Raw genomic sequence first — 13,432 nt, 5'->3', positions numbered from 1 at the left:
TCCAGGCCACTAATCTGGAGGCTCCTCCTGGCCTGACCTTCCAGGTGCCTCAGGATGTGGTGGATCCTGTTTCATCTCCTAGCAGGGCCGGTGAGGGAATGCACCTTTGTTCATATGTGCATGTCTGCATACGTGTATGTCTATGTAAATGTGTGCATGTGTACCTGCATGTGTATGGGCAGCCGTACACACCAGAAATGACAGGTGTCAGTGTTTGTGGGTGCCATGCAACTGAGGCTAGCCAGTGCTCTCAGCAGTCTCAGTCCTGGTGGTGGACCACTGTCCTGCCCAGCGGCCACAGCCCGGCCATCCCAAAGTGCCTGTGACTCACTCCGTTTGCAGGAAGGGGGGACCTGCTTCATGCATGGAGTTTACCTTCAGGCAGGGCTTTCCAGGGTCTGGGACCAGGAGCGCCTGCCATGCGGCCAAGCAGCACCTTCAGGTTCCCTCCATGGCCACAGTCCCCACCTGCTTTCTTTCCACATGTGTGTCCTGGTGATGCCTTGGGACACATGTGAAGGCATCCTTGACCTCCTTCCAGTCTCGTACTCTGCCCCCAGACTGTGACCCCAAGCGAGCCCCACCTGCCCCCTATGTGCAGCCCCTACCCAGGCCTGACCCTGCAGGGCTCAGCTGCTTGTTCACAATTCCCCTCCTGGCGGGGCCCAACCATGAGTCCATGGAGGGCAGCCAACTGAATATGGTGACCCCAGGATCCTTCCAGAGTGGCAGTGTGAGGAGAGGAGTCATTTTCTCTGGTTCCTTGCGGGGGTCTCCTGGACTATAAATCACCATCATTCCTGGGGGATGGGTTTCTGTGCTGCTTCCTGAGGCATCGTGGAGTCCCTACCCAGCCACATGAGGACAGGCCAGCTGCTGTGATGAGCAGAACCAAACCTAAGGGAACCTGCACATGTGTTTCTCATCAGTTGGGCCCTACTGTTTCCTTGTGGTCTGAGGCCTCTGCTGAGGAGAAGACCATGGTGGCTTGTTCTCCAAGATTTGTGTATTGTCACTGATGATTTTCTTCCTGTCAGTCAAGCAGGCAGAAATGTGTTTTCTCCTCTGGCCACCAAGCAGGCACCCTCTGCTTCAAGTGGTAGAAGCACTTGAGCCCCTTCTTGCTCAGGGATTCCACCCACACTGATGAGATTTGGAGGCACCCAGGAGGGGATGAGTTGGCTGAGAAACTGAATGGTGGAAACTGGCAAGCCTGGGATCCAGTCACATACCCTAGTACAAGGCATAGCAATGGCCAAGCTCCAGGGGCCAACCAGGCTACCTGGGAACCAAACCAGACCCAGTGAAAAATGTGACCCTTTGTCACTCAGCAGGTGGGCAAAGTTTCAACCAAATGATGATGCTCAGGGCCAGCCAGGGCGTGAGGACATAACACCCTTGCCTGTGGTTGCTGGAGTAGAAACAGGGGATGCCTTTGTGGAAGGCCATTTGCTGGTGTGTGTCAGCACCTTGGATGTGTGTCCTTTGCCCCGGGCCTCCTCCTGCATGGCTCTTCAGTGAGTGTGTGGTCATTTTGAGTGGCTGTATTGGCAGAATGAGTTTTCCCTTCCCTTCCATCAGGGGAAAGCATCAGTAACTTGTTGGATCCCTGAAACTGGGAGATGTAAACAGACACCATGTAAGATGAAAACATGCACATGAAGTTGTGCAGACGAGGAGGAGTGTACCCGAGGTCCTGGGACTGGAGAAGACATCCCCCCACTCCCCCCTTGCCCTGGCAGAGAGATGTCAGGGCAGGGCTGATCGTCTGGCTTCATTTGCCGGCAGCCGCAACAGGATGGCACCTGGTGGCTCAAAGTAGAAACCTTGTTGGTTCAGGAGGCCGGCAGCCGAGGTTGAGGTGTTGGCTGACGTTAGCTCTCATGAGGGCTGTGGAGAGAGTCTGTCCCATTTCTTCCCCCCTCTCTTCCAGGGCATTGCTGGCCATGGTGAGACTGTCTGGACTTGGAGAGCTCTGCCTTCCTCTTCACCCCAGTTCTCCTGTGTGCCTGTCTGTCTCTAAATATGTCCTTTGCATGAGGACAGCCATCCTGTTAGAGGAGGGTCCATCCTGTTGAGCTCACTTGACCCCCATCAGCTCTGTGAAGACCTTTTCTTTGTATGTAATATCACACTGAGGTACTTGGGATTGAGACTCCAGCACCTGACTCTGAGGGGACACAATGTGATTCCTCACCCCCTACAAAGGCTCTGAGGAAGGAACACACTGGAATGTTCCAAGGATGGAAGGATGGCCTTCATGGCTACTGGGGGTAAATCCAGGGGCAAAGAGAGCAGGCCGCCAGGTTAGGAGCCAGATCATGTGGGGCCTTGTGGGCCTGTGATAACTATGGCTCTGCTGTGCTCAGGGAAGGAAAGGCCCCGGAGGCTCTGGGCTGGGTGCCTCTGGGACCGTATCCCTGTCCTCACAGCCACACGGAAACAGAGGCTTCCAGCCAGGTGCTGAGACCCTGCTCAGGTTCAGGCTGGTGCCTCTGTTCCTCCCCCTCCAACCCCTTCCAGTGAACAGGGACCCCCTTCCAGGTATAAGGAAAGAGGTGAGGTTGGAGGTGCGTGTGGTCAGGTCCCCTGCAGTCATGGGGTATTTCTCTATCCTTTGGTGCCTCCTCAGGTGTCAAACGAGTTGACAGTAACCTAGCGGGTTATTTGAGGTTTGAATTCTGTGATTCCCTGCATGGTGCTGTCCCAGGCCCTGGCAAGGACAGGGAGTGCACTCATCCCAGAGGTTCCTTCTCTTTGTTCTTTCTCTAGGCTCTGGGCAGGGGCCAGGGCATCTGATGACAGTGGAGGCTGTGGTGTGGGAAGGTCTGGGAGGAAGGTGGCTCCCAAAAGCATGGGGAAGATAACTGGCAGGGCCGTCTGAGGTCCAGGGCAGCCCCAGGACTGAGGCCAGGTTGGTTAGCACAGATCTGCCCTCATCAACCTTGGTTTAAGATGGGGGATATGCAGAGCATGGGCAGGGATGGGCCCAGGAGCTGAGGGGTCGGGTAGGGTCTGGGGTGGGGGAAGTCAAGTCCAGGACAGTGCCCGTCTGTGCTGGGAATGGACCAGAGCCTGCCCACTGCACTGTGAAGCCAGGGAACCCACCCTCCCTCCTCAGTGCTTCTAGGGTTTCAGTGCCCTCTGTCTTGGAACTCACCACCTGCCTCTCTCCCGCTGTCCTGCCCTCCTTGTTGACCTCCCCACAGACTGCATGTGATGGATGGGTCCTCTGGGTCACCACCCTCCTATCAGTGGACCCCGTGGAGACAGATGAAAAAAGCCAGATGTCTCTGACCCCCTCACAGGCTTGGAGGATGCTCGAGCATGTGGGGCTGAGGTCCGGCCCAGGGCTGTGAGCTTGGAGGCTACTGTGTCAGGCTCCTGAAGTTTGTGGTTCTGTGTATCTGCAGCCATGTGAGGCCCTGGGAGCCCTGGGAGGTAAAATTCAGCTGTCTGTCCTTCTGACAGCCTTATGGAGTTCTCATCTTAAATGGCGTCAAGCTCCTGGAGTGGCTGTGGAGGCCCGTGTTACATGACCACTGGCACTGTACCCTGGCCGTCCACATAGCACATTGGTACTGGGTGGATGTGGCCTGGAGGGACCTGCTGGGGCAGAGGCTGGGGATGAGCCCCACCCAGATCCAGGCGTTGCTGCAGGATGGGAACAAGTTCAGCCTCAGTGATCATCGGCAAGTGAGGCCCTGCCCCACGCTGCCTTCATGGCCCCCAGTGCTGACCTGGATCTCAGCCAGGTTGTGTCCGTTTGTTTTCTGTTGAACAAGTTGATGGGGGTGGGGAGGCTAAGATTTCTTCAGAGGGAAAACGAGGTACCTTGGCTGGGAGACAATGGCACGAGGTGCCTGACCACCTCCCTGGCCTCAGTCTCCTTTTGTGCTCTGAGCAGAGGCGGGTCCAGGTCTGCACATGGCGCTTTGTATGTGTGTGTGTGTGTCCCCACATATGTCTGTGTGCCTGGCAGAGACTGTGAGAGGCAGGAAAGCACCCAGCTTGGGTTCAATACCCACACTGCCAGCAGCTGGGCCTGAGCAAGTCCCCTGATTCCCCAGGGGTGAGGCCCCACAGCAACACCTCTCTGCTGGTAAATCCCTTGGGGACCTGATGCCTGCTGGCTCCTGCTGGAGCCCTCCTGCTCTGTCCCTGTGGCCTGCAGTGGTCAGACTGAGAGCTGCCCATGGCCAGATGGGTTCATGGAGCACCAGGCCCCAGTCTTTCATTTCGCCCCCTCCCTGGCTTGGCCAAGGTGAGCCCATCTGAAAATGCTCATCCAGAGGACCCAGTTCACCTCAGGTTTCCTCCGTGATATGGTCTTAGTCTCTAGCAGGCATGACTTTGAATCACCTTGTTCTCCTTCTGTGTCCTGTCTTTGCACACAGGTCTCGTGGAAATTGGGGACACTTTATTGTGCCCAGAAAACCTAGATCCTGAAGAGGTAGAGGAGCTGGAGAATCAAGTGCTGCTATGCAACCTTTGACAGAAGTACCTGACTGTGCTCGACAAGCCCTGCTGGCTGCTGCAGCCCATCCCTGGGAGGGGTGGGAAGGACATCTTCCAGGTGGACATCCCCAAGCACCTGATCCCCTTTGGGCAGGAGGCCTGTCCAGGATCCACTCTCGAGAGGAAGGTGACCAAGAGACCTGCACATGTGACACTGTTCAGTCACCACTGCTCCCTGGACGTGCCCATCTGGTTCTGTCTCAATCGGCCCCACCCTGGGGTGTGCTGCCAACTTGATGTGGGTCGGGGGTCTGGGATACCCCTTGTGTGGTGCTGCTTGGGGCTCAGCATGAATCTCCAGAACCTTGACTTTTATGATAAGACGGTATCGCCACTCATTTTGACCCTGCTGGGTCTGGGTGGTTGAGAGAAATGTGTTGTTATGAAACCTATTAGTGTTTTTCCCTCTCTGTTCTGGTCCAAACTCCCTGATGTTGAAACAGTGTCTGGGGGTGATGGAGGAAGACCGGGGGTGGGGCTGAGCATGAGCAGCTGGTAAGGCTTCTGGCAGGTGGAGAGGCCCACAGGCCCAGAAACAGGCTGTGGTTTGTCCTTGCAGGTGACCCTTGCCCTGCTCTAATGTGTCCCTTGGCTCACAAAGCATGTGTGTTGGATGTGGTGCCTGGCCACCTCACATCCAAAGACAGACTCCTAAATACACCTGCGAGGGCAGAGTGATAAGGGCTGGTGTTCACTTTGTGGAAACCTTGTACTTGTCTTTGGGTTTGATGACATGTGTTTGTAAGGCCCTTGGTGGGTGGGGTGACCCTGCTTTCTGGTCAGCCTCTTGAGGGGTGGCCCCTGGATCAACAGCTGGAGATGCTCAGCTACTGAACAGAGACTTGTGGCACCGTTGGGGGACCCAGGAGAAGTCCCTTCTGCTTTAGGGTGCATGACTCAGGGAAGGTGACACCCCCAAGGTCAGAAGCCTGGCTGGGCCATCTGCTGAGCAGTGACCAGCCTGTCCTGGCTGGCCTCAGCACTTGGCTAGTGAGCCAGACTCTTGGCCAAGCATGTGAAATGCTGCTGCTTCCACTGAAAAGGGACCACGGGGGCCAGACAGAAGCCTGCATGGGGCGTGGGCTTCCAGCCTCATCTGGCTCGCCCTGTGCCGTGTGAATAGCGTGGACAGACAGAAAGAACACAGACTTGCAGTTCTCATTCAGTTATTTATTTACTCCTGTGTAGTTTTGTTCCACCTTATTAGAGCCGAAAATCGATTTTTGATTACAAGAGAGTACTTTTGAGTGTCCTTAGGAACGTGAGAGGTCAGGGATTGGGCTTGTCCTTGACCTGCTCACAGAGTACACATTTGTAATCTGAGGACTCTCCCTGCTCCTCCTCTGCCTCAGGGGCCTCATTTGGGGCCTTGAAGGAAAGGGCTGCCATCAGGATGGAGTAACAGGTGTTGTACAAAGCTATCACTGAATCATAATCTGGGTATTCTAGGGGGCTCTCGGGCATTTGCCCTGTACCCTCCCTCCCAGAAGTAGCTGGGGGTGCAGACGTGGTATTGCTGGATGTGCCTTTTCCACTGGGGCCGCCCTCCTCCCTGGGGAGATGGTTTGTCCCGGCCTGCCTGGGTACACTGCCCATGGACCAAAGGTGAGAGAGCACAAATGATCGCCGGCTGGGGGTTCTGCGAACAGGTGGGGTTCCCTTCTGGACTTTCTTGTCGGCCTCTTGGGTGCACTGGTTGTGGTGGAGTCGAGGAGAGTGTCTGGTTGCCACCACTCGCTTCCTTCTCTTTGGGATGTTCTGCAGGAGGAGAGGCTTGTCTTTCTGAAAATTGGAGTTGCGATAGATCTGAAAGAAAATGAATCACTTTAGAAAGCAAGGGGGAGAAGAGGCCTTCCTCGCCACCCTCCTCCCCACCACCGTCCCAGCCATGCCTATGTATAGAGACAAGATCTCTTCATTCTGGAAGGTTATGAGGCTCTAGCATGTTTCTCCCTAGAGCACCCCTGGGGCCATCCTCACTTGAGGTATTACTGGTGGTCCCTGACATTCAGTGGCCACTCAGAGTCTGGAGTCACCCCTGTGGATCCTGTCTAAGGTGGGTGGTGGAACAAGACAGACCTTGTGTTCTCCTCTCCTTAACCACCCTCTCATGAGAGCAACATTCCCCTGGGAAATGAAACCCATCCAGCACTCAGCTTATCTAGTCTAGCCTCCCCAGAAGGACTTTCTACATTACCATCTTCTTCTTCCCTGCAGAGTGACCCAAAGGGGAGATTTTACTGAAACCGTACAGGTTCAGTTCACAGATGAAGCTTTTGATGTTGTCTGTCTCAAAGATCTGGTCTGCACCTCTGCGCTGGAGGACCTCTGTCTGGAAGAGATCTGCCTCAATGACCACCATGTCTCCCTCATCGTTCCAGTGCACAGAGGTGAAGGCCTCATCCTCCACAATTCTCCAGAGCTTCCTGGGGAAGGACAGCCCGAGGAAGGTGTGGTTCTCTTCCTTGTTGGCTATTTGTGGCTTCAGGCCCTGTGGGGGCAGATTGTCATGGAGGCCTGAATCTGGGCTCTTGGGTTGGTCGCCCTGCTTCTCCAAAGTCTCCGCTGAATCAACATTTGGATCTGGGGAGGACTCATGGGGGTCCCCTGCTGCAGGCTCCCCATAAGTTAATGGGGCCAGTGGGGCTGTGTGTGCCTTCTGGGAACTCTGACTAGCCATGGAGCCAGTCTAGCTCAGGAGCATTCTCTACCCCAGCAGTGAATGCTCAGGGCAGAAAGGCCTCAGGCAAGGGTCGGGGTGCCCCATAAATACTCTCTGGAGATTCTAGAATCTGGGTCATTGGCCAGGCAGCCAATTAAGTGGTTAGCTTCCTTAACTGTTTCATGATGTCACAGAGGTGATGTGGAGAGGCAGCCCGGGCTCAGTGTGGGGGAGGTGTCTGGGGACAGAGATGGATCCCCAGCTGGTCTCTTTTCTGAAAGTACAGAAAATAATGTTTCAGGTTGCCTGCAAAGGCTCACATCTGCTTCCAGGTGCCTTGTTCCAGGGGCCCAGGCCCTGTATGGGTTGACAAATGTGCCCCTGGCCCCACCCCCTCCCTACCAATGGGCAGGCCTGTGGTTTTCTTTTGCTTAAGGGCCAGGCCCTGGCGAGTCCTGCCTTGGTTACCACTGTGAGAGATCCCAGGGGTCAGATGGGCCCCTGGCAACTGTCCCTCCCAGAAGATGGAATCCATGGCGGGCTGGTTAGCCTAGCCTGTGTTGGTGGTCCCACCTCCCCACCCTCAGGCCTTGGCCTTGCCCCTCTTCTGGCTTTGTTGTCTTCTGGCTGGTGCTGCTGGTCGTTCTGTCCCACTCAGATGGCCCCAAAGTCAGAGTCCTGTTGTCCTGCCCCCTCCACTCCCTAGGTTGAGCTCTCCCCAGAGTAGGGCTCTGCTTGAGCACAGTGTGAGCAACCTCACATTCCACTTGACTGTTCCCCAAGTACCTGAGACACAGACTCCCCAGGATGCCATGTGGGAGGGCAGAGCCATGTGCTTTGCTGAGTTTGCAGCCTCCCGAGCTCTGCCCACCTCTAGACATCATCCCACTGCAGATCATAGGCTGCTGTCTTCAGTTTCCATTTCTTCCCATAAAGACTGCTTTCCTGGCCCTAAAGTGCTCACTTTTGGAACACCTGTGTGTGTGCTTTTCTTGTTCCCTGCCCAGAGCCTTGGATTCAGCCTCCCTGGAGGCTGCCTCAAAATTATTGTTTCCTTCATCAGTGGGTTGATTGGGTTTCTGCTACTCCTGATCCTGGCCTCCCATGTCCAACTTGGGTGTCCGTGGGTTCCTGCCCTTTGAAGAACTTGATTGGGAGCTCAAGGTACAGCTTGTTCTATTGAAAACAAGCATTTCACTGGTCCTCTCTGAGGCCAGCTCTGATCTTGTCTGCCCCTGCCCCTGTCCCCACCACCACTGTGGACCTGTTCTCCCTTACCTAGATGGGAGATACATCAAATGATTTTGTTGGCTCACTCGTTAAGCACCTTTCAAGGGGCTTCCTTTACAGACACTCACTCCCAGGGACATGTCAGACTTGTTGAGCTAGGTGTCACCAGAGGAAGCCCCCATCTACCTGTATTTGAAAATGGATGAGTGTCCACGTGTGGGAATGGACAAAACTCCATTGAGAGTCACCTGTCTTCAGCGCACATAGGTGATAGGGCAGTGGGTTTAGAGATGTGTCTTCTCTGACCTTTGTGGGCCACTGTTCTTCAAAATCACCATGTAGGGAGAAGACTGGCACCTTGGAAAGGCCCTTGTGTGAGGACCCTTGGGCACTGTCCCCCTAGAGAAAGCACCCCCCCAGTTCTGCCACTCAGCAGGGTCATTTGCCCTGTGTGAGGGCCACTGCCTGGTGTCTGAAAGGGGAGAGCTAAGAGGGTATGGAAGAGGCTTGTCCAGGGGCCTTGCAGCCTGAGAACTGGAGGCTAGAATGGAGCTTGCAGGTCACGACCTGCACTTGCTCCCTTGCCTTCGTGCTGCTAAACAGGTTGACAAAACATTCCTTCAGGTTGGTTCATCTGACTGGGACATGACCCTGAAGGCTGTGATCATCAGTGGGGGTCTCTGGTGGCACCTCTGAAGGGGACCAAAGACCGTGGTATCTGTGGCAGCCTGGCTAGGTGGCCTTTCTTGCCTGCCCCCTCTCTGGGCCCCTCTTCATCCCCTGTGTTCTGAGGGAGCTGCTTTTTCTGGTCCCCCCTCCTCCAGGCACCATATGGGCCCTGGCAGTGTGTTTGTGTGGCATCAAGTTTTGTAAGCTGTGACTCAGGACACTTGTGTTGTGTACACAGAAGTACTCATGATGTCCAAGGCCTGCCTTTCTCAGCCTCACTCTCCTGCCTCTGCCCTTGGCATCCCCACATTGGAGTTCCCCAGCCCAGAGGCCCTCCAGCTACTCCCCACCCTCACTGCAGCTGGTATGAGGAGCCCCATGTGTTGGGCTGCAGGATGCACCTGAGGGATGCGTTGCATCTGGCAGGGCCTGGCCTCTGTTGGCACTGTGATGGTGGGGCAAGAATCTCTCACACTGTTGTCTTCAGACACTCCTCCACTCTCCACTGTGGAAAGGGGTTGGTTGGTTTGTGTTCCAGGGCATGTCTGAGAATATGCACTTCAATAGGATGTGGAATAGCTAATCAGCCAAACATGATGATTCATATATAAAACTAGTTAACTTTTCCAGTTAGACCATAGTGGACCATAGTGTTATTAGCTCAGCTGTGTTCAATTCTTTGAGACTCCATGGACTGTAGACCACCAGTGTCCTCTGTCCTTGCAATTCTCCAGACAAGAATACTGGAGTGGGTCGCCATGCCCTTCTCCAGGTGATCTTCCTGACCCAGGGCTAGAACCCAGGTCTCCCACAATGCAAGCAGGTTTTTATCCTTTGAGCTATCCCAGAAGCCCCATTTCCAGTTAGAGCGCCCGTTAACTTTGGTTGTTGAGGAGTGTTCCAGCAGGAAAAACCTGCTCCAGGAAAATCAAGAACCACTCTTTGTCTGTGTCCCAGCCTGTCTTCCATCCAAACCATTATATTCCTTCACTGCAGCCCCAACAAAAATCAAGTCGTTGATTAATGGCCAATTACAAAATGAGATAATTTAAAGCTGATTAACACCTTAGGCTCTGGATCCTTGGCACCAGGAAAGAGAGGGTAGTTCCATGGATTGCTTGGGCATCACTTGAAAGGCAGTGTGGCCAAAGTTCTGCAGGATTCTTTGCAGATATGGGTGGAAAACACATTCTTTACCTCTGTGGTCAATAGCAATGTGCTAAGAGCCAGGACCCCTTCCTTCTTGCCCGAGAAGGAGATGTCGCTGGAGTTTATCCAAGATGCAAAAGGACACCTCACATCAATGATCCCTTTCATACTTTCCCATCACCCCTAAGACATAATGCAATACTGAAGGGTGCCACCACCCAGCCTCATCAAAATCACCCCTCACAGAAGAAACCCAGCTTTCCAAAGCCCCAAAGTGACCTGGCTCAGACACCAACTCCAGGTTGCTTCTCCTGGAACCCCACTGCCCTGCCCCATGTTGCCTTGTTCTGTGGGACTAGAGGATGTCTCTTCAACTTACTCCTGTGACTCTGGCTCCTAGACCATCGCTCTAGGAGTGGGGGTTGTCCTGCTTCTCCTAGTGTCCTCACGGCTAACATGGGCTTTCAGGGAGCAGAGGCTCTGTAAAGGTCTTCAGAATCAATGAGCCAGTGGGCAGGGGCTCAGATTAATTGCTTGCTACCTCCTTAAATAACCCAGACAAATCCAAGTAAAAAGAGATAATTTAGTTTTTTGAAAATGATACACAAAATGACAGAAACATGAATTCACTATGATCACCTTTATTACTATCTAAATCTCACCCATCAATATCGCTGTTAAGTAAGCTCACATTTCCAAAACAGTTCTAATTGCAATTCCAATGCATCCCTTTCAGGGTCACAAATCAAAATGGAAGAGTGCCCAATCTCTTTTACAAAGGAGCAAAACCCTTGTACCTGAACTGGGTAACCACAAACACATTTTGATCCTCATCATTCACAAACTAAGACATTAAAGTTTATTTAGCCTTCTGTTCAGAGAAGGCAATGACAACCCACTCCAGTACTCTTGCCTGGAAAAATCCCATGGACAGAGGAGCCTTGTAGGCTGCAGTCCATGAGGTCGCTAGGAGTTGAACATGACTGAATGACTTCACTTTCACTTTTCACTTTCATGCAGTGGAGAAGGAAATGGCAACCTGCTCCAGTATTCTTGCCTGGAGAACCCCAGGGATGAGGGAGCCTGGTAGGCTGCCGTCTATGGAGTCATACAGGGTTGGACATGACTGAAGCAACTTAGCAGCAGCAGTAGCAGCCTTCTCTTAAATTATCAGTTTGGAAATTTTCTAAAGAAAACAGAGATGAATCTCCATGTCATCGTAGAGAACAGGAACCCAAAGATGCTACACAGTGGTTCCCTCAACTGGCCCTGGCCCTCACTTCTGAAGGCTGACTGCTCCATCTTCAATCACAGAGGGAAGGATCACCTGGCTGCTGCTCTGACTCAGGCCCCCATTTCTTCCTCCCTTACTGCCACTGCAGACAGGGGTGGGAAGGCCCCCTGTCTTTGGTTGACTCTGAACAGAAACACCATGACTTGCCACTTGGTGGTCTCTGCCTAGGCTTGCAGACCCCACAGGAACTCATAGCAGGCAGAGTGGCTGCCCTCCTCAGGTGCAGAGGAGGCCGAGGAGGATGCAGCCTCCACCCCCTCAGCCCCAAAGAGCTGCAACTCCACAGGGCCCTGAGCCTCTCCTGGGTCCTGAAGGTCTTCCTTGGCCTTGCTTGGCTTACTCAGGTCACTCATCTCGACCACAAGCATGATTTCTAGGATCAGACCACAGACAGGAGTAATTCAGGGGAACAGATCAGGACCATGGGCCTTGGCTGAGAAACACACCCAGGATGGTCTGACACAGGAGACTTAAGTCTCCTCTTGAGGGGTCCCCTAAGTTCTCCCTCAGGGTCCTCACCTAAATTCCTTCAGAATCCAAGAATCTCATCACCAGTCTATGAGGTCCCACTGCTTATATCAAGTCTCCAATGTTCCTGAGACCTTGTGCTTATGCAGCCACCAGAATTGCCCTGGGCTGACAGCAGGTCCTGGGACCTGCGGGGTCCCCTGTGTCCTCTTTCAAGGTCCTCATCTTGAGCCCTGGTATTTCCAGGGATGCCCCTTGTGTTGATCGGAGGTGGGGCCCTCACACCAAGGCTGCCACAGCACCAAGACCCTTAGGGACAGTTTGTGGACATGACATCAGGGTTCCATGCCCAGGGTTTCCCAGAGCTGAGAGGATATACCCGGCCATCTTCAACCCTCCTGCTCTTCACTTTGACTCTCAGTAGGTCTGGGCACCACTTTCTCACCCTGACATTGCTCCCCTTAGAACCAGGCCCTCCCCAGCCGGGACCCCTGAGAGGCAAGCGGGAGTAGGGGGCTCATTCCCACAACACTGCCGGGGACCAGGGTCTGAGAGCATTGACAACCTGGATGACCTGGGGCCCAGAGCCCCCCACAGGGTTCTACCTTGACTCATAGCACAGCTGGATTCCTTCACTCTGCTGACCTGAACCTGGGCACCTGACCTAGGCCCTCACTTCTTCCCTCCCACTGGGATCAGTGACGTCACATCTGGACGCCATTCCCCCAGTCCCCCAGGTCTGTTGGGAGAGTAGTACATGTATCTCCTGGGGACCCTCAGTCTCCTCAAGTCTCCGCAGGATGTGGGCCCCTCTGTCTGCCCACCTGTGACTGCACCACAAAGACCAAGCCTCTGAATCCCTGAGTTCACTGAGGAAGTGAGGGGGCATGGGGTCTCAGCCTGCCAACCCAGACTGGGTCCCCCAGGATGCCTAGTAGGAGTGGAGTGTATTCTTTGGGACTCTCTGTTCTGTGGTGCCTGGACCCTCTCGTCCTCACTCAGGAGGGGGCCTCCTTAACCCTTGAAAGAAGGCTACAGTCCCAGCACAGATCCTGGATGGGACCTGCTGCACCCATGACCATGGGGGAGCACAGGGAACCACTCACCTTCACATGGGGGCCTCTCTTCAGTCACCAGATTTTTAAACTTTTGTATAAAAGATGCTGTTTTAGCCAAACAGATTGAGGAGTGGCAGGTGAGTTAGCAAGAACTCAGCTGCCTGGAGATGGCCTTGGACCCTCATAGTGACTTTAGACTCCCACTCTAGCTGTGGGGGTGTCTTGCTTCTCCCAGTGTCCCCACTGCTAACACAGGGCCTTCCACAAAACAGAGGCTCCATGAAGGTCTGTGAAATAAATGATCCAGGGATCAGGGGGCTTATTAATCTCATCAATTTTCTCCTACTTTCTTAAATAATATCTGGCAAAATCCAACTAAACAGA

General features: G+C 53.9%; 1 protein-coding gene across 1 annotated transcript; it reads right to left on the bottom strand.

Moving 5' to 3' along the window:
• Window positions 1-5,787: 5,787 nt before the first annotated feature.
• Window positions 5,788-7,198, bottom strand: LOC138070731 (heat shock transcription factor, X-linked member 4-like). Its single transcript, XM_068961952.1, has 2 exons — window positions 6,716-7,198; window positions 5,788-6,324 (listed from the first exon to the last, which is right to left on the bottom strand). Exons 1-2 carry the CDS (start codon window positions 7,196-7,198, stop codon window positions 5,788-5,790), a joined length of 1,020 nt encoding a protein of 339 aa, XP_068818053.1.
• Between the last annotated feature and the right edge of the window lie 6,234 nt (window positions 7,199-13,432).

The sequence above is a fragment of the Capricornis sumatraensis genome, chromosome X, assembly GCF_032405125.1.
Source record: "Capricornis sumatraensis isolate serow.1 chromosome X, serow.2, whole genome shotgun sequence".
In the NCBI taxonomy this organism is placed as follows: domain Eukaryota; kingdom Metazoa; phylum Chordata; class Mammalia; order Artiodactyla; family Bovidae; genus Capricornis; species Capricornis sumatraensis.
This window is presented reverse-complemented; position numbering and strand designations above follow the sequence as displayed.

Coding starts and splice junctions, on each gene's coding strand:
- LOC138070731 (XM_068961952.1), bottom strand. CDS start 7,198: ATGGCTAGTCAGAGTTCCCAGAAGGCACACACAGCCCCACTGGCCCCA. Junction 6,325..6,715: donor CTGCAGGGAAGAAGAAGATG/GTAATGTAGAAA, acceptor ATTTTCTTTCAG/ATCTATCGCAACTCCAATTT.